General features: G+C 38.3%; 1 protein-coding gene across 1 annotated transcript in view; it reads right to left on the reverse strand.

Annotated features, from left to right (window-relative positions):
* RANBP9 (RAN binding protein 9) overlaps window positions 1-21,738 on the reverse strand; it is a 42,309-nt gene that overhangs the window by 15,836 nt on the left and 4,735 nt on the right. The window contains exons 2-4 of the mRNA XM_068395694.1: window positions 17,478-17,589; window positions 5,429-5,481; window positions 3,179-3,346 (exon numbers count right to left, since the gene is read on the reverse strand). Of these exons, the coding sequence (XP_068251795.1) occupies window positions 3,179-3,346; window positions 5,429-5,481; window positions 17,478-17,589 (333 nt within the window). The remainder of the gene's footprint in view (window positions 1-3,178; window positions 3,347-5,428; window positions 5,482-17,477; window positions 17,590-21,738) is intronic.

The following is a 21,738-nucleotide window of genomic DNA, read 5'->3' on the forward strand; positions in this document are numbered from 1 at the left end:
CAAGACAGATAAACAATGACTGAGTGACATGTAGGTACTGGGTTTTTTTTTTGGCAGGGGGCAGGGGGAGGAGGGGTTGATTTTGTTTTTATTTCAACCCAAGATTTCACACTTGCATAAATAATTGCTTGGCGCTTTTTGTAGCATCAAATTCCAGGCTGAGCCAGAGATTTCCAATACTCCAGAGTGCATCTGTGGCCCAGAGAAGAAATATAAACGTCCTCCAAGTCACGACTGTATAGGAATTCTGGACAACCAGCAGCAGCAACAACTCAGGAAGACAGCCAAAATTTCTAATTTCTTTTTCCCCGACACACAGAATTGATTTCCTTCTGTCAGAAATTCAAGCTAGCAAAGCCCATGATAGCAGCACAGCTGTCAGGTTTCCTACTGAAATCCACAAAGTATTTGTCAGACTCTGTCTATGACAGATGACATTTTACTAGCCTCTCCTCACCTATGCCATTCTGTTCCGCTCTTTAAACAGATCTGAATCACTTGGAGTGTTGTTTCACGTTGGCCTAATCCAGTCTGCTTTAAGACTTCCACTGAAAGAGAAGGTTCTGCTCCTCCCTTCTTCGCTCTTCCATGCATGTGAACACCAGGGCAGTCAGAAAACCAGTGTCTCTTTGGTTGATCAACAATCTGATCCAACTTAACCTGCAGGCACCCTGTTACTAGTTCCAAAAAGGGAATAAGGCAAGACTACCCTTCTCAGCTTTAAACCAGTTAAAGATTAGGGTAAGCACAACAGCCTGTTATCTTCCATTTTGACATATACCCTGAAACAGAGCCAAAAGAAACAACTACACAGCTCATGGTTCAAGTGTCCCACTGCTGTAGGTGTCAAGGTATTAAGTTCAGGTATATAGACTCATTCAATTTAGAAGAAACATTAAATCATGATAGAATAGAACCACAGAAGTGATTACTTGGAACTGATGCCTGGAGGCATCTAAGCCTTGCTCTGAGTAGGGGCAGGACAACTCCAAAGTTTGATCTGTTTGCTCAGGGCCTCAGCAAACAAACAGGCACGCTCATTCTGAGAGACAAGGAGAAGAATTTAAACCATGTCCTTTGCCTTACTACTTTCAAAACCTTCCGCATGTTCGGCATGCTGTGGGCTGTGGATGTAGTCTATCTAGACTTCAGTAAGGCATTCGACACTGTCTCCCACAGCATCCTCCTAGACAAACTGGCTGCCCGGGGCTTGGATGGGTGGACTCTTCGATGGGTTAAAAACTGGCTGGATGGCTGAGCCCAGAGAGTGGTGGTGAATGGGGCAAAGTCCAACTGGCGGCCGGTCACTAGCGGTGTTCCCCAGGGCTCAGTTCTGGGGCCGGTGCTGTTCAATATCTTTATAGATGATCTAGACGTAGGGATTGAGTGCACCCTCAGCAAATTTGCAGATGACACCAAGCTGGGTGGCAGTGTCGATCTGCTGGAGGGTAGGAAGGCCCTACAGAGGGATCTGGACAGGTTAGATAGATGGGCCGAGACCAACGGCATGAGGTTCAACAACAACAAGTGCCGGGTCTTACACTTCGGCCACAACAACCCCATGCAGCTCTACAGGCTGGGGGAAGAGTGGTTAGAAAGCGGCCCGGCGGAAAGAGACCTGGGGGTGCTGATCGACAGTCGGCTAAACATGAGCCAGCAGTGTGCCCAGGTGGCCAAGAAGGCCAATGACATCCTGGCCTCTATTAGGAATAGTGTAGCCAGCCGGTCTAGGGAAGTGATCGTCCCTCTGTACTCGGCACTGGTGAGGCTGCATCTTGAGTACTGTGTTCAGTTCTGGGCCCCGCACTTCAAGAAAGATGTTGAGGTGTTGGAGCGAGTCCAGAAGAGGGCGACCAAGCTGGTGAAGGGTCTGGAGGGTCTGACGTACGAGGAACGGCTGAGGGAGCCGGGGTTGTTTAGCCTGGAGAAGAGGAGGCTCAGAGGTGACCTTATTGCAGTCTACAACTACCTGAAGGGAGGTTGTAGTGAAGTGGGAGTTGGCCTCTTCTCCCGGGCAACTAGCGATAGGACAAGAGGGCACAGCCTCAAGCTTCGCCAGGGGAGGTTCAGGTTGGACACTAGGAAGCATTTCTTTTCAGAAAGGGTTATTAGACATTGGAACGGGCTGCCCAGGGAGGTGGTGGAGTCACCATCTCTGGATGTATTTAAGAAAAGACTGGACATGGCACTTAGTGCCATGGTCTAGTTGACAGGGTGGTGTCAGGGCAACGGTTGGAGTCGATGATCCCTGAGGTCTCTTCCAACCTGGTTGATTCTGTGATTCTGTGTGGCAATGTGAGAAAATAGAACAGTGCCTTCAAGAGTCGCTATCTTGATAGCTTCTTATTTCATTTCAAACTAGCCTCTTTTGCTTATCAGGTTTCTACCCATGAGAAACACCTTATTTCTTCTTTCTGAGCTTCATCCATTGAAACTTCCTAGTCCCCTCAGAACAATTCCAAGATCTCTTCCCAAGCCCTTGCTCTCTCCTTAATACAGAAAGTAGATTTTTCTTTCCTTCTTTCTTTATACTCTGTATCTTTGCTCATTAAATTGCATTAAATAACTGAATAATTACATATATCGCATCAAAAACTTTAACCCTACCCCCTCCTGTCACCTTCAAACTCAAAAATTGTCTTGCCGTGTTGCATAATGCTAAAATTTACTGTAAGTATTTAATTGACTTAATTTTAGCACAACTTGTATAATTCATAGCTTTAGCCCAACTATGCATGACTCCAGACTGGGAATCCAAAAGATGCTGTTCTCCAACATATGTTCAAAACATTGCCCATCTGATGTAAGGTTTTAATGAAGGCTAGGTGTCTCCCATACAGCAGCAATGAATTTTATCTATATCCATTCCCCACTTCTCCAGTTCTCTTATATTACCTTATGTTACAAACATCCAATATTATTTGTGGATTTAGTAGCCCAGTTCATAAATGCCGGTCCCATGGAACGAGATGCTACGACAAATCCTTCCAAATTCACAAGGAATGTTAGTGCAAGTGGCACACGAGAAATTATACTTCCCAATTCTTTAATTAATTCATAGATTATGAGACTATCGAAAGAACTATTCAAATACTTTGCTCCTGACATGAAGAGAGTTTCAGGTTTACAACAGACTTACAGACATAATGTTATAATTAAAGACAACATTTCTGCATACCCAGGCTGTGTCCATTCTTTGTGTAGAAGCAGGTATTATTGATAAGGTTGACACAACAGCCAATGACATCACCCGTAGTAAACGTTGGGCCGTACGGTTGTCCAGTTCCAGAGGAACAGAATGAATGTCCATCGTCTCCATGGTAACCATATGAATGTTTATCCCAACCTAGAGAACAAAAGCATTTGCAATTTATTTGTTTCCCTTATTATGAAATAATGGAAAGACTATGCGAAGTTAGTATTATTTCTAACCAGGTTAACACAGTTAATTACTATGCTCAGCTTTCTGATTTCTAAGATTTCTCATCTAGTTAACAAATCTCTCTCATTTAAAAAAATTACAACTTCTTTTATCAAAATGGCTGAACAGGTAATTCTATTTGTAGTACATAACATGTAATGCAAATTCAGGTAACATTTTTCTCTTTAAGTGATCGCACAAAATTATCAACACCAAAAATATGATCAGCTACAGTGTTGAAATTTGAAAAGCTATATGCAGACCTGATATGTCCCAATAAAGCAGTAAAGATTCTCCTGCTCTCCCTTTCATCTTGCAAAACTATTGCTACCATATGTCATAATCAAATTCTTCCTGGCTAAAACCCAAACATGCATCTCTGGGGAAACACATTTCTACTCCTGATTATTCTTAATGACTATTCAGCAGCAAGCAGTCTCTGCATAATAGCAGAATCTCCAGACTATAGTGTCACTAGCTTTGCTGCCCTAAAAATTAAAAAAAAAAGGAAGAAAAAAAATTCATCAATACAGGTAAAAGTCACAGCCAGCAGGCAAATCATTATGTATGCAAATATGGTGCTAATTTTGCAGGTGAAGAAGCTGCAGAACCAGTTAAGAAGCTTCAAATTGTTACACTACTCAATGAAATTCACAGCAAGCAATTTTAGTCTGAGCTCATTTAAAAATACCTGTCCACACTCTCTGCAATTCAATACTAAACAAAAACACATAGAAAAGGAGTAAACTTCCAGGCACCACAAAATCTTCCTAACAGATCTATTAAATGCCTATTCAAAAGAATATAAAGCACGATCTTTAACACAAATGACCAAATTTCATATATATGTATATGCACATTCTGACTATAAGACTTTATACTGACAACTCAAATTATTTTTAAAGAGTAAAAGGTTGTGGGTTTATTCTTCGTCTGTCAAGCTGCTGCATAACAGGTTAATTTGAAAGCATTTTCCATACTTAGGCCCTTAATCTGTATGATCAGCAGCTTCAGCTGGCACCACATTAAGCATCTCTCAGTAAATTAAATACCCCAAATTACTGCAGTTACATTGATTAGTAGTATCTTTGATAATTATTTGCAATGCATCCTAAATCATACTCTAAATAAACTTAATGCCACCCACTAATCCTTCATCACCCTTAGCTGGGCTCACAGTGTAACTGGGACTTGTTATCATAAGGATCTCTCCCAGAATACTGGGTGAGAAAGCAGTAATGCAAAAGAAACAGAATACGGATACTCTAAGGTCAATTCAACATGATTTTACACTTGGCTAACAGTAACAATTTCAGAAAATCACTTTTTTTTGGTGGTTTTTATTTTTGTCATGTGGGGGTTTTTTGGTTTGGTTTTTTTTTTTGGTTGGTTGTTTTTCGTAACATTTAAAGATCTATTAAAAAAACCCAACATGTACACACACACAAAACTTCTTTAAATACTCTACAGGGATACTGCAGACAATTGTTAACAAGACAGTGTCCCTGGACCATGCAGGTCAATGGAACAGTCGAAACTTAAAACTACGCTACACATCCTTACTATTAAGGTTGGAAAAGTAACAGTACAGAAACTTGACAGTAGGAGAGCTCACTCCATGTTTGACAGAAAGTTTTTGTCATAGTAGCTCATCTGTAATGCTAGAAATTCAGTTTACAGAGCAAGGAAAACTATAGCTTCATTTTTACCAGGGAACATCATCATGTTTAAAACATATTTGTTTGCTAAAAAGTATCTGCATAATGTTATAAATAACTCTAAGAATTGAGGAAAGTAGTACAGGAGCAAATGTACAGTAAAACAATTAATAAAAAGCTAAACTTTTTAGCTGCAAGCTTCACCTAATTCAGATAACAGATACAACACAGAGACGTCACACTACACTCTGTTGCTTACCAGAACCTTCTCATCAAGGTCAAGCATATTTTAAAAACACAATTAATCCATGTAAGTAACTTACCAAACGTAATAAATACTGAAACATACCTGGTAGTCTGTTCATGTTCACACCCTGTGCCGAAAGCCCAATTCCCATGTAACTGTAAAAATGAAAGAACAGAAGAAAGTTATCTGCCTCTTACAAAAATACATGTACATGTGGGATATTGCCCAGAAACACTGTGCTGATTAATCATATACCAATTAAGCTGCTGAGAGGTCATTTAATACTGCCACAACAGCAAGGGAACTAAAAAGTAATTCCTGATATATACTGTGTATAGACAGACTCTGTCCCTGCAGGAGGTAAGAACAACTCTACTGTCTTTTAGGCATACTGGGTTATCAATGGAGAACGCTATTAGCCATAAAGTTTAAAGCATGAAGGAAGAAAGCCAAAGGCCATGTCTTCTTTTGAAAGCAGGGGTAAAGGTGTACACATACCAATTTAATCACCTTCAACGTACATAATTGTATCTTGCACACAAACTGGAGCGAGTGATTTCACAAAACACATGCAAACCCATGCATTATTTCAGCAGAAAAATGCATCCTTGCACAACACAAATGAAAACATCAGACTAAAACATTAAAGGCCTGGATCACGGAGCAGAATGCTATCTTGAGAAATTTAACAGCTATGTTACTTAGCTGTGGGCAAACTAAAGAGGGAAAACATTTTTGCTATACTGACCAGCAATCTTGTGTGTAAACAAGTTACAGCTAGGTGAATAAAGTCCCAAGTCAGCTTTACAAACAGTTTTAATAAAGTCAGTGTCCAGCACAATTGTTAACAATTTAATAGCAAATACTCAAAAGCTGAAATTAAGAATCCCTTCCCCCAAATAAACCCAAAAATCACACTATCTGAAGTTAGTAAAATCAGGTTTTTTACTTGTTTCTTAAGCAAGCCATTTCATGACCAAGATGACAGGAACCCCAAAGGAAAACCAGCGCAATGAAAAGCTAGGCTTTCACCCTGCCCCAAAAAACCAAACCAACCCCACCAACTAAAAGCAAGCATTCAAAAATCACCTAAACTTAACACTTCCTAGTTTAGCAAAACATGCAAATAATTTTAACACTTGTTCAAATTAGTTAACATAAAGTTATCACGAAATAATTAAGAAGCTGTATAAAAAAAAAATTCACCCATGCCAATCTGAAAATAGTTTAAGACAACAAACATGACCTTTGTATTCCCATGTCATAAAATGCAAATTTAAAGCAACTATTCTACTAGGAAGTACAGGTTAATCTACTATTTTAAATACATTTCATATAGAATGAAACTGAGCAGGAAATCTCAGAAGTCCTGCGCTTAACTGTGTACTGGGCTTTGTTTTTTCTACTGATCATGTCCAACAGTTATCTTAACCGCTTCTATGTTTGATATTTACAAAGCTCTTCTCTGATAATTTCTATGTATGACACCCACCTTCGTCTCCCTCCAATATACTAACAACATCAAGTGGAACCTCAGAAACATATAAACCAGATACTACATTTAGAGATACCAAAGAGCTAAAGCAAAGGGTTACAAACAAAAGGATTAGTCTTTTCTCCATTGCTAATTACATTACTGAGGCACCACTGCAGCAGCAGAGTCCACAAAACAATTATAAATGAAAGCAACAAGTGGAAACCCCTTGATTTTGTCTTAAACAATAAAGGCAGAATTGTTATTAGCATTGTCTGGAGTTTGATGCATGAATGATTCTCATGTAAAGACTGAAAATCCGTTATTGCAAAGTCTCCTGTTAAGGAGAATTTATTAAAGAAAGGAAACTTATTTTTAAAAATAATTTTAGATAACTTAAAGAACTCCACAGACTGCAAAAAGCCTTTCAACAGAAGTCATATTAAAAAACCCTTCACCTCAATCAAAGTTTCATTTCAGTATTCTTATAGAAACAAGATTAAGGTTACACAAGAATGTAAAATGCTAGACAGAAAATCATCATGTAGGCAACATTTTGGTACCACCTGTTTTTTTCTCCCTCAGATGTCCTATCTTCTGAGCCTCCTCTAACTCAGTAACAATTTGTAAACACGGACCCACTGTATTTAATACAGCTGGGAACAAGGATTCTTTACCCACCTGCAACGACTAGAAGGCACTAGGCTCTGACACTATCTCAGTAAAAAGGCAGATGTTCAACAATATATATTTTTCCTGGGATTCACTTACAACTACTTGGAATGTTAACACCATTTCATCAAGGAGATGTATTATTAATAGAAACTCAAGTAAAGTTAGATTAAAACATTTCAAATAATTAACACATTTACTATAAACATATTTCAGAAGGAAAAAGGAATGGCTACAATTTATAGTTTGGAAGTAAGTGAAATTAAAGGCTCATCAATTCAGCTAATTTATTATTTGTTATAGTTGATGGATAGCTAATCTCATTTTCAACTATATATAGTACACTATAAATTGAGGGAGAAAACAGTACCATGACAGATAGGCTTTAGATGCTCTAATATTCATCAACAGGAGTTGTATTTATGCCAAACCACTACATGTAACTTTTTTTTTTCCTGGCACTTGTAAGCTTCAAAGCTTCATAGGCTTAAAAAGAATTTTTTGTTTGTTTTTTAAAAAAGCTTAGCCCATATTTAGGTCCAGAGTCCCCATCTGCAAAAAGACTTGCCTCAGTGGGAGGAATTACATAAATTGTCCTCCAGTGTGCTTCCTTAAGGTTCACAGATCATGTGTCTCAGAATCAGGAAAAAAAAACAGCGGCGGAGCTATGGATTTAAGCTTCCCTCCCTTAGTTTATGATAAAAACGGAGGGCAGCAACAAGAAGCAGACACGCTAGCACCCAGGTGCAATGCAGGCCCAGACTGTTCTCAGTCAGCTCATGATGCGTTTCCTGCTGTCCTGTCACACGAATGGGTCTGGTCTAGGAGACAGCCACAGGTGGGGAGAACAGGTCCACTTAGACTATGCCACACCATAACAGCAGCCGTGGGGAAACAGAGGTATCAACACCAGGAAGCAGCACGCTCACTCCGACACGTTGCACCTTCCAAAAACAGACATGACATGGCGTGGTTTGAGAGACCGGAGAGGGTCAATGGTTCTGATGCTGCCTCCCTTGTCACTCCCCTCCGTACCTGTGGACAGTGCCTGCACCTCAGCCCTCCACCTGTAAACATCCCTGGCTGCTGCGGTGGGAGGATCACTTACCCAGGCAAATGGAAGGAAGTGGCCTGGGACCCATTTTGGTCTCACTGGTTTCTACTCATCACCTCATTAAAGTGTTCAAGTCTTACAGGAGCTCATAAAATTACAAACAACATGTAAAACCACTCGTGGAATACATCAAATCAACCCCTGAGAGACTGAAATAAGAGACTATGGCTGAAAACTGATTTAAAGTGCAGCCAAATTAGTATTAAGGACCAAGAAAGCAAGTGCATCTTACATACTCTTGATTTTTCATTTCAAATTGTATTTATTCTTGTTCCAGCTCATTAAAGATACAGATTACCATTTTAATGTCTCAGCACACCTTCTAGTTTACATTTCACAACTGCAAGTCATACAGAAATTTTTAGGAATACTACAAAACTACCGAGTTTAAAATTCGCTGAAGATTCAACTTTTTGTCACAAAGCAAAAGGAAAGTCAATGTCAAAAATACAGGCACTATGATATCTATTTTCTTCCACTAACACAGACTGAAAAGCCCAGGCTTCTCTGCAGTGAAACGTATAACAAGCAGCAAGCTCACAGTAACTATTTTCTCCTCAAGTATCTTTCCAGTCAAAGAGCTAAATTCACATTTTTGCCAGAGCCTGAAGTTTCTACTTGGATGTCTGAATAGACTAAGTGTGAGAAATAAAAAAAAGCAGAGCCAAATAGAACAAAAAAATAGCAGTAAGAGATGGTACAGAACTGGAGACTGCTAAAACATATGGAAAAAGAAAAACAACCCTGCCTTTCATATAAAAGATAAACAATTCTGATTTTTATTTGAAACTGTTCCGTTAGATCTTTTAGCCACTGTATTGAAAGGATTATGGAAGATGTTTCGATACAGAAGTTGATAATAATCAGAATTCCGGTTAATTACATCCTACCCCACCCAATCCATCAAGAGGAATACAGAATCTCAAAAACTATACAGGTACCTCAGAAAGCTTACTTGTGGCTAATGATAAATTTAAGCACTAAATAACCACTTCTCTAGTTAAAAAAAAGAAACCAACAAATATTCCATACCATATTTGTAAGGACAAGTAAAATAATTTAGCATATCTTTAAGTAATGAAAAAAGGTAATAGCCTCCCTACTACAGAGATTTCATTAGCAAACTGCTATCTGCAGAGTCAAATTCCTTCTGACTTTCACTATGCCTACATGTTCTATTAAAGACAGTATAACCTGGGGAACTGCTACATCATGCTTCGAAATCCGAGGTGTTTTGGTCACAGTGAAAGTAAATAATCAACCTGTTATCTTATCACCTACATGCTGTATATTTAAAGAAAGTAACTTCAACCATATGGTGTTAAAGCCTAAGTTACATTAATATCTGTAAGGTTCCTAAGTCCAAGCACTAACAGATGTTTACACCCATAAATAACACAACTGAAAACATCCTAATGTTTCAAATGCATTGATTACTAAGAAAAGTAAAATTAACACTGAGAAAAAAGTAGGCTGTACAGCAGGTGCAGCTTGTTTTACTATCAAGTTTGTATCTCAGAGAAGGGCACAAGTAGAAAAAGCTGCAACATCTGTAAGAATTTTAAGACTAAATGAAAATGATCTTCTAAAGGGCCCTCGCAACTGACTGACTTGCAAAGATGTAAAAAGTTTGAATAATGTTCTCCTATAGTTTTCAACAGTCTTCACTGACACTATACTATAAGGTCAAAAGTACAGCACACTAAAAAGGTATCTAAATTTAATTTTTAATATAGTTACTCGGCATGAAAATTTTGTAGGAATATGCTAATCCACAATTCTTATCGTCTGCACAATCACAATAAGAAATGAGCTGTTAAATTTTTCTCTATTTAAATGTTTCAAAATATGCCACAGACAGTTTGAGTCTTTCATTTCAAATTAAAAACAAGTTTCATTTTATGGAATGTTTCCAAGGAAACAGAATTTTGAACATGATAAACCCAGGTTTCAGATGAAACCGGTTCTACATGGGGGCTGGGGGGGAAGTCAGGCAGTCATCTTGCATAGTGCTTGAAACTGTTATTCCTGTAACACTTTGCTTGTTATAATGTTCGTAGAAAGATTCCCATTTTCTGACATCCCTCTCCCTTTCTGAGGTTGCACGTTTCTGTCTCGTGACATTTCTCCCTAAGCTCTAAAGCCTTTTTTGGGGACCATATTGTCAGAAAAGAATAGTTGCATAGACAATAATACAATGTAAGTCCAGGCTGCAGTGAGATTATCATCTATACACTGTATTTATGCGAATGAACCTCAGAAGACAGAAATAACTTAGAAGATTTTGCAAGAAGCAGGGACCAAGAAATTAAACATATTCTCTCGACTTTCTTTTTAAATTAGAAATCTTCATTTCTAGAAAACGTCAACAAAGAAATAAAACGCTCTTGTTCAAGTTCCACATATTTCTGACCAGTTAAACATAAACCACAAATAATCCTCTTAAACATTTAGTTGCTGCTCATTCTGTCAAATGTCTGGTCTCAGGCTCAGGCAAAAACTGCTACAGTTTAAGAACAGATACACTTGCTGATTCATGATGCAATCTCTTCTTGCAGCTGCTGCAATTCAAATGAAGGCACTAATGCAAGAAAGCTACTTCAGACTTTATCAGATTGTACTCTACACACAAGTACTCTGCTAATAATGCCGCAGGACATACTTATATGTAAATAGAGACTGAGCGAAGCCTGCACCTTGTTGTAACAAATGCCTGTTATTGTAACAAATAACCGCTGAGGACATATCAAAACTATAAAAATAGGTCTTAAAACTGCACAGTTTTTACATTAGATTAGTAGTGAACAAAACAAATACAAACAAAACAGCAACTGACAATGTTCTATATTTTGTTTACTGGTTTAAGTTTTTTGTTGTGAACAAGAAAAAGGGGTACCCTGGATGCTAAAGGAAAAGCCAACTTACTGCAACAGAAACAATTTGCAATAAAAAAAGTATGGTTTCTGTTTAAAGTGTTACACATACACGCTTTAGAAGACAACAAAGCATTTGTATTTCACAAATACCACTCACACTAAAACAGCTCAAGATAAACCATAGGCATGGGTGTCATGAAAACTCAACCTTAATTCTCATGGTATTTCTTTGTTTTGTATAGTTTTTCTTTTTTATTTCTTCTCTTTCTTCAACACATACACAACATGTACTACAAGATACTGCCAAAACAACAGATGACTGATTGTATGGCCAGCGTTAAAAAACAGCCATAATCCAACAGGTGCCTAAAGCCTTACTAACACTGCTTTACCAAAAAGCATACCGATTACTTGCATGAGTTGCTGTAGTAACATTTTATTTTAGTGCAGAACATTTAGCAGAACTTACACAAGCAATATAAAGCATGCCCATGAAGACCGGCATCAGTACAACCACACCACAGACTGAACAACCACGCTCGCAGAAGCGTAACCTAAGTGCTATCTGTTAAAAGACTAAAGCCTTTCTAAACTCAGTTTTCATTTTTAATTCTAGATGGCTTACTGCTTCCAATTCTTGTTTTAATTCTTCTTTAAAAGAAAAAGCACATTGCTTAGAAGATTTTGCATTTTCAGCGTACGTCTTCCTCAGCTGTTCTAAAAGCACTAAAGATTGTGTAGAAGTAAATGGCATTACTATCACTTGCCCATTGCTAGTAATTGTATTTACAAATCAATGAATAAGATAAAGAACAAACATAAATTCAAGACACTGAGGATAAAGGCATTTTCCCTGAAAGTTCATTTTCCCTAGGAAAAAAACAGACAAGAAGTCTCTCCTGGTGAGAGGTTTAAAAAACCAAAAAGCTGTATTTAAACTGAAATTAAGTGGGCATAAGATGGTACCATAACCAAAAGTAGCATTCCCACCCTCCTGGGCCCAGATACTCCTTTCTGCCCTAAGTTCCCCCCTCTTTTGCTGCCACAACTACTCATGAACTGATACAGCCAGCCATACTGGGGAACGAACCTGGCTGAAAACTAACCCAACTCTTCAGGTCAACTTTTGGAGAATAAGCTACCCAGTCAGGTTTACTGTGAAGCTGACACAGTCACAAACTGGGACAAGGGAAGCACACTCAAGGAGTGCAGAGACTGCTTCTCCTCGTGGCCAAATCACCACAAAGTCTTCAAACTACAGTTTAGAGTAAGAATTGTAAACATTCAAAAACCATTGCCCTGACTGCAAACTAAGAGATTCATTACAAGAACCAACAAGCCTAAGGCTGAAATTCATGTAGAATGGATGATCACTCAGTAAATCATAACATACATAAGCTGTTTATAATATAAAATAATGGAACAATATTTTGCTTCTGAAAGCCAGGTAGCCAGGGGATAACCTTGACAGCCCCCTGGAAAGTGGAACTGGAGTATGGTTATGCCCAGTGTGAAATGCTAGAGAGTGCAACCTAAGGTTACAGCAAAGCTCACAGAGTCTCAACCAAGAGAGATTACAGACGACTCTTCACCATTACAGGATGCGCACAGCAACAGCACAAAGCCATCAGATTTGTAATTTACACAAACTATGACAGTATCATGCAAGTATCCTTAGTTGTGTAAAAGAGAGAAACGTTAACTGGTTATCTGAAATAAAATATTAACTGTGAGGCTGTAAGGCAGATGCATTACTGCTTTACACAAAGACAGAGGACCTAAGTATGTAAAATACTAGCACAAATGAACTCAGTAAAAAGCAGCTTCAGAAAACTGAAATCAACATTTGAGAGAGACAGGAAAAAGTCCCACTTGGATACACCTACCTAGCTAAGAGAATGGCCAGCATGGTGATCATTTTTGGAAAGTGAGGGGACAGCAGGTGTTACAACAGATTTAGAGACTAAGGCTTACATCTCCAAATCACAAGAATAGGTCCACAGGTCTTAGCACACCCTTGTTCATTTCCATTCCTAGATTGCCAATGTAGTCTGCTTTAAGCAAGTTCCTATTCTAGACATTTAGATGAAACTAAAATTACAGAGTTGTATACAAAAGGCAACACAATGCCTATCTCATTCCCTTGAGTCCTGTACTAAGAAATGGCAGAATAAAAGCTATGTACATTACTTCTGGTTCCGATATATCAATTACAAATGAGGACTGTGTTAATAGCTTATGAAGGTTTAATTTAAAGCTACAACTATGTTTAACTTCCCCAATGATATCAGAATTTTCCACAGTACTTGCTGCAATAGTGTGCTTTAACTGACACATATATGCATTTATTTATTTTTAAATCAACTGGAGATTTCAATAGAGATTCAGATATAATTTATTGCAGTTAATACTCTTCTTCCTACCATGCTTTCTAATCATCACCTCGGTACTCTTCCCCATACTTACAGCCATTACTCATCTACTGTTATCATCTCCAATCGTTCACATCACTGTCCACAATGTTCCACATGAAGCCAAACAAAACAAAGCAAAAGAGTATAAAAGGAGAATGTAAATAGATAGAAGTCCTCAGACTGCAAAAGGAGACATGAAATTAAGGAAGAAAACTGAAGAAATAAAGCACAACAAAAAATGTTTACAGAGCAGTGACAGCCAGTTAGCACTTTTAACAAGAATTTAAAAATATTTAAGATAATTATTTCACATATCTGTACTGTAGCAGCACATAAAAAAATCTTAGGACTCTTCATGCCAAACACTGTACAAACACCAAGACAGTCTTTGTTTGAATGATATTCCAACCATATTACTTTTATTAACCTTAATTCTCCCTTCCTTTTTTGTCATCTGTTACCATCAGTTGCTGCACAGCCCTACCACTTCTCATCAAGGTATCAAAAAGCAACTTGACTCTTCATCTGCTCTGCAACACCAACCTCCATACCCATTTCCTTACTTCCTTGTAAGTCTGCTTTCATGCTTTCTTCAATGTATCCATAATGCCTAGAAGTTGATCATCATGAACATCTGCAAAATTAATTTATTATGCACCTTCAAATTCCTACTCAAGACTGTTACTCCCCAAATATGTAAAGAATTTAATGACCTAGGTCACTGGTGTGACAAAACCAATGCTGTTCTCACAGACAGCTACAACAAGCCATACTGGAAGCCATGCCATATCCATGTCCTGTACTAAAAAGAGTTGTGCTCCTTCAGAAGAGGAAAATAATCTTTGTGATTGCCCAACAACTTTTTGATACGCAAGATCATACTCCAGGAGCAGTGCCACCAAGAGCTACAGTAGCACAAAAATAAATCTCCTAGACTAGGTTTTTAGTAAAAGGTTTTTGATTATCTGAGGCAAGTCATGCTAAGTAGAGCACACAAGCAAGAATGCTGTTAGACTTGCCCATATAACATAGCACATAGACTAAATACTTTAAGCTGAGTTTATTAAAAAAAAATAAATAGAAATAGTAAAGGCCACTACCAAAGGGAATCCCAAATAAACACTACTGAATTATCCATTGACATTTACGAAAGCCGAAAGCTGTACTTCAGCTTGCAGATAGATATCAGAATTGCCTCAGGTAGTCTAGGATTTATTTTAAAGAGTACTACAAAATATATCTGTAGTGCTTCCACAGCTAGGCTCAGGCTTTGAGAACAGATGCTTTTGCAACAGTAAGGCGTTTTAACTAATTGACCCTATTAGTTATATGCTGGTCCTCTAAAGATATGGTCTTCCTGAACTCTGTTCCCATTACCAGACACCAAGTAAAGAACAAAAAAACTGGTAGAGATGTACCTCGAGCAATCCAGGTGAAACAAAACAGGCAGGGTGAAAGAACTAATAAACATTTACTGACCTAAACTGGTTTCTATAGACCTACTTATGTATCTTGGCATTAAATTCCCCAGTTCACTTATTACAGACGAATTTAGTAGCTGGAACGCAGCGTAACACTGAACCGTAAGAGATTCACACCGCATCTAGTCAAAGACCTCCTGGACCTGAAAACGGGGTCTAGAGATCCACGCATCGCATCCAGTGAGGCTCCACATGTCGACTCCTGCTCTTTCCCAGCTAAGCTAGATTTGGCTTTGGCTCTGTGCACAGTATTCCCTGGCATCCATACTATCTTATACAATGAAAAAAATTAACATCTCAGCTCATTATGCAGCTAATGTTTCATAAACTGACACTAAAAAAGGTCACAAGGCTGAAGCAAGGACAAGGCAGTATATATTATCATTAACTTTAAAAAGTACCCCTCCAGTTTTTTAAGCAATCTCAGCAGGCAACTTCACAAGTCTTAGCTATGTACACCTCACAAATTAACCATTTAAACTACAAAACCTTGAAACACTTTATTCAAAGGTGTTTTCTACTTTTGTAGGATTGCCCTGAGTGGTCTACTGAATTAGAAATCACTAAAAAACAACAAAGAGGTCTAAGGTAAAGTGTTAGAGGAGCTATGTAAAATGACATCCACACACAGAGATACCTTTTGAAATCCATCATTTCAAAAAAGCTAACTTCCAAACTAAGCAGGCAGAAATACATTTCAGGAATAAACATGTGCATAACTAGCAAATCACAGGAAGAACCTCCCCTTAACTGACAGCAGGAGGCCAATTTTTTAAAAAATGTTTAAGGAATAAAAAAAAACAAAACCACAAAAGGTGTTCCTAAAATTGATAGCAAAACATTACTTGAAACACTAATTTCTATCATCTCAATTTAAAAATAATTAGGTCTTCATGGTGTGACAAAAGCAACTACAGACATAAGTTTTTCACAGTAAAGAAATCTCCCAGAGATAATTTTTGGGAACAGAACCGATAACAAACTTATAAATGCCCCTACAAGGCAGCAGCAGTATTGTGAGGTTATTCTTTCAAAATATTTCTATACAAGACTATAAGCTAAGTAAAAAAGTTTGAATACTGTTTCTGACTTACAGAAGGCTTACAGAACACTGGAAAAATTAAAGAAAAACAGCAGCAAGACAGACAAAGAAAAGACAAAGGTACTGAATTTCATGCAAAGAGCTAAGACATAGTTATTTTCTCTCAAGATTTATTTTCACAACAGGACACAAGCATCTGCAACATGCTTGTACAGTACCTAGGACAATGACATTCAACCCTGACTGGAACCCTGAAGTAGAAACACAGTATATACCACAGCATATTGGAAAGAAATATTGCTTATGTAGTCCTACCTCGGCAACATATCAATGTCTCAGGATTGAAACGCATCCTCTACCAAAAGCAGTGAAAGTTGGAAAGGAATTGAAGTGGTCTGGCAAAGATTTCAATAGCATTTCAGGACTTTCCCAGGTGAGATTCTATCTGCCTCAGCAGACTTAAAAGCATGGTATGACCTGCCTTCAACAGATTCATAATTCAGATGGATTCTGGGAAGCAGCAGCTGCACTCGCTCATCAACTCCTTTTCTTTCCACAGGGTGACAAATTCCCAGGCACCTATTCAGAACATCACCCTTTATACTTATTACTGTTCACCAACAAGTAGCCTTAAAAACAACTTTCCGTTTTAAAATTGATACGACACCCATGAAAAGACTGCGCTGAGGAGGAAAGTTGGCCTGCTGCACACCCTAAAAACTTCCTAAAAATTAGGTGAAAGCCTGTAAAGCCATACAGTCAAAACCCAACACCTTTCAAGGTAAGAGCAGGGTCAAACTATGGTCATTCAAACATAGTTCGACTCCTCTGTCAAGAGAAAATGCTATTATGGTATTTATTGTGTACACTGATTTGTGGACAATTAACACCACCATCAGCTCCCTTAGAACAACCAAATATCAGAGTGTAACTTCTCATGAATAATGAGTTAAGCTATAAAAAAAGTGGTAAAACACAAAAATAAGTTTTGATACCAAAGACATCTGTTGACTGAAAGAAAGATGATGTGAGATAGTATTTCAAGTAATAATTAATTAATAATGCACCCAATGCTTACCCATCTCTTCCCTTACTGACAATTTTAACTTCGAAATAGTATATGCCACAGGCTGCAGGTATAGGATGTGTAGCTCGAACAGAAGCAGCATCTTTCGGAGTTTTTCCATGACCTGAAAAACAATTGCATTCAAAACACAATAAAAATGTATTTTAGATAACTGCAGAAGATGACTCAAAGGTATACATACCAACTGCTCAAAACAGAATGCTTACATAATGAGAAAACAATATACAACATTCTAATCAGCCTCATTTTTATGCTAGAATATTCTCTTCCAACATTAAGTTTTCATTGTAGGCGCCGGCACTAAAACTGTGCATGCTGTGAGAAGTTCTGGATATACTGCTCTAAAAGGTCCTATGGTTATTTGAAGGGAAACTAGAAAAAAGTTTCACCACAGTAAGCAAAGTAATTGATAAAAGCCCACCTGGGTTTGAAAGAACTGTATGATTTCCCAAATGCACAGGGCTTACTCATTTTTATAGACTGAAACATAAGAGTTTAATCTAATGCTTTGTGCTTCTGAATCTTCAAGTTATTTAAGATGCTTTAATTCTAATATCCTTCAGAATAAACATCAGTCATTATACAGAACGTACGACTCATAATTCATTTCCATGTTCTGAATGTTATTTCAGGACAGCATTAAACATTACAGCCTGCAACTGAGCTAATGCAGCTTCTACTCCTTTTTCTTATAAGGCTCACTACGTATCAGCTCTGCCACAAGAATGCCTAATGCCAGCTCTTGTCTACTCTAGGGATTTTCAACCTAAACCCAAGAGCCACTTGCACTCCACTCAGACTAACTCTTCTGGATGTGTCACCTTCCTCACAGTGCTCTGTTCCAAAGACAGGCTTTTGGCCAGATGACTTGCTTCAGCAGTAACCTGTTAAAGCTAAAGCTCAGTCTTTCCCAGGCACACCAAAATCCCTCAATTATTGTGTCAAAGTCACACATGGGGTCACAGGACACAGTTTAAAAAAAAAAAAGCGAGAGCAAGGTGGAAAGTATATTGGATCCTGGTAAGAGGCATTTCAATAAGATGGCAACCAGGAATAGATTGTCATTGCCCTAAGAAGAACTCACGCAGAACCCATGCCCACTCTCTGCATGAATATGAGGCATGATGAAAAGAGATGACTGTTGTGTGTACTGTACTCGGGCTGCAGCACTCCAGCTGTTATCTCCAGTCCAGACAGGGAGGCCTGCTGCACCTGCATAGCAATTGATCTGCATATGCCAAAAAAAAAAATAAAAAAATACACTCCTTCCAGTGGCATTAACACTGGAATTACTGCTCAGGCACAGATTAAGCATGTCTCATGTGAGCAAGTCAGGCCATACATGAAGTAAGAAACTGCAGGAAAGAGTGACAGCATAGCCAGCCAGAAAGACCAGGCACAGCTGACCTACACTACTGAACCTCTATCCACAGAGCCCTCTACTGTAATGTTGATAAAACAGTAAACCCTCATCTCCCTGCAGAGCTAGCACCGACCATCTCTTACCAAACGGCATATACTCAGCCAAGGAGAACTCTCCATCTCACCGTGGCCGCATTCGCATCCAAAACTTTGCTAGCACAGCACAAATTCTTCACTCATTGAGATTAAGTTTAACCTACAAAGTTTTTCTGACGTAACTAGTTCACCTCACTGTGTTAGTACCTTAAGGCAACTAGCCAACTATCTTACTTTTCTCGGTGCATATGGATTGCTCACTTCAATATGTCATTACTAAACATTTTATGTAAAGATCCTTTGATCACCTCAGAGATTTTACAACATTAAGCTTATTACCTACCTTCTGCATGTTGTTTCCAGAAGTCTCACATGAGAAAAAACAGTCATTTACTCCTCCATACACACAACAGCACGCATGTTTTATTGTTCACCAGTTTTAAGTTATTTCCTCGGGCTCTGTCAACCAAGGTATTAATCAAGTACATAACCTTAGAGCTTCCATAGGTTTGCTTTGTTTTCAAGTGCTGGTAGCTCACTAGTTAGCTACTATAAATTAGATTATCATTCCTAAGTATGTAGAAATCCTTCAGCTAAAAGGCACCCAAAACTTTATGGGCAGAACATTAAACTCCAGAGAGACCCTTCAAAATCAGATAACTCTGATTAAATGATGCATTAGTTAGAGGGTGGGGGTGGCAGGAAGGAAAGATACTTACTTTTTAAATGTCCTTAGGTTTTTACTTTGAAATAGACTGCAAAGAGGTTCCCTTGCTTACTCTTAGGCACTTGACAATCTGTGTAGTTTCACCCTGAGTCAGTCTCCTTATTTGGGCAAGTCTTCCACATAGAAGACTAAAGTACTAGGAACTAGCCAAATATTATTGAAAATGTACATCTATTACCCAGCAGACTTTGTTTTGTGAAATCACAATTGAAGTGTTTGTTGACAATACCAATTTAAGGTATTCTTGGCACCTCTTCTTGAGACTAGTCCCCTTCTCCCACCCCCTCCCCAATCCAGGCAGCTATTTGCAAGGACATACCATGAACCAGATTGATTAGCTGATCAGACTTCAAGAAACCGACCAGATTTTTTCAAGCAGCAGATCAGTTCCCTGATCCAGTTCACAACACAGCCACACACAGCTGTCACACTGCAAGTAAGAGGTCGACACAGGGGCAGAAGTAACAGGATACCTTACCAGCGTTGCCAAACACTTCATGTGGTGAAGCAACTTGCTTGGGGAAGTCAGGGCTCAAAACTACTTTCATCCCATTAAAACAGAAGACACCCTAAATTTAGAATTGCTGTCCTTTTAATATAATCTCCTATGAATCCCACTTGAGTATGCTGCTTTTATTTGCAGTTACATACAGTTATTATTTCTAACAGCAAATTCAACAGCATTAAGCAGTTAACTACTTTCAAATATTCCAAATACCTCTACATTGTCTCAATGTGCTAGTTGAGACTTCCAGTACTAGCAAGCTATGTTGGGTTACATAAGGAGTCAACAGATGCTTGTTATCAGCCACCTTTAAAAAAAAGAAAGAGGGCTCCTTACAGAGCAGACAGTTGAACTGCAAAATTTCGTATGAAAGGATATTACAGATGCTAGTGTTTAAGTGGATGCTGGGCAAGCTTCTAGAACAGAAATTAACTGAGGAACTGCCTTCAGCTCAGCATGTCCTTCAGCTTAAAATGGCTGGAAACCGAGAGAAGAAAACAGCTACACCATATATGCCCAACATGTCTTTAGATTTTTCTGTAGGCACTCACTTATGGCCACTGTCACTGATGGGACACTGAGCTGGGTGGCCCATTAGCTTGACATTATATACTGCTGCCAAGTTCTTTGGTAACCTGAATCCTCACTTCCTTGCTTGTGAATAAAAAGGAACTTCGACTCCCGATTCTGAACTTCTAAATCAGAGGTTCCAAACGCCTTAAGTAGATCACATGAACACTGCCCTATGTTCCCTAAAACAGGCCTCTTTCATAGATGCAAGCTAAAGTATTTAAAAGAATACTTTGAAACTATGTATTATTTAACACTAAAATTTAATCATTTTCAGCATTAAAAATTCTGCAAACAGATGCATTGGGGCGGAGAAGGAAAAACAGCTGCACAAAGCTTGAACTTTACACTGTAAACCAGATCATAGGTAAGTCCAATTACCAGAATTAGGTTTGATTGGGTTTTCATTTAAAAGTGTTTAACAACCATGAGGCAACCATGCTTAAGGAACAAAGCTTTGCTTTATTTTTTAAGCAGTCATTCACACTGATGATTTTTACTGAAAGTAGTATCATCAGTCCTTTAGCAAAATTAAACTGAAATTAATCTAAATTTAAATTCCATCTGCTTGAAAAAAAAGTCAATTCAGATAAAACCATATTTGGAGAAGCCATTTCAGCTTTCAACAATATAACCTAAAACTAAGTGCATACCACATATGCACCAAATAGTCCAAAAGAAGTCTATGGGAGTGTCTACCTAGACAAAAGTAAGTATGTTTACACAGTTTAAATCCTTAAATGAAGTTTACATAAGCTGAACTGCAGTTATTTCCAACAGGTGGTTCAATGACTTGCTCACACTGCCAAAAATAAAATAATCAAGGCCTAATCTTCTGTTGAATTCATTAAGAAAGTTTTACTAAAAAAAAAAAAAGTGCACAAATTACTGATTTTACTTCAACTTTGTCCCTAGTTTCAAAAAGCAAGACATCTCACAGCTACAAAGGTGTCCAAGCCAGGCATACTGTACTGTACTGAATGTACTTTAAG

Source organism: Nyctibius grandis, chromosome 3, assembly GCF_013368605.1.
Source record: "Nyctibius grandis isolate bNycGra1 chromosome 3, bNycGra1.pri, whole genome shotgun sequence".
NCBI lineage: Eukaryota > Metazoa > Chordata > Aves > Nyctibiiformes > Nyctibiidae > Nyctibius > Nyctibius grandis.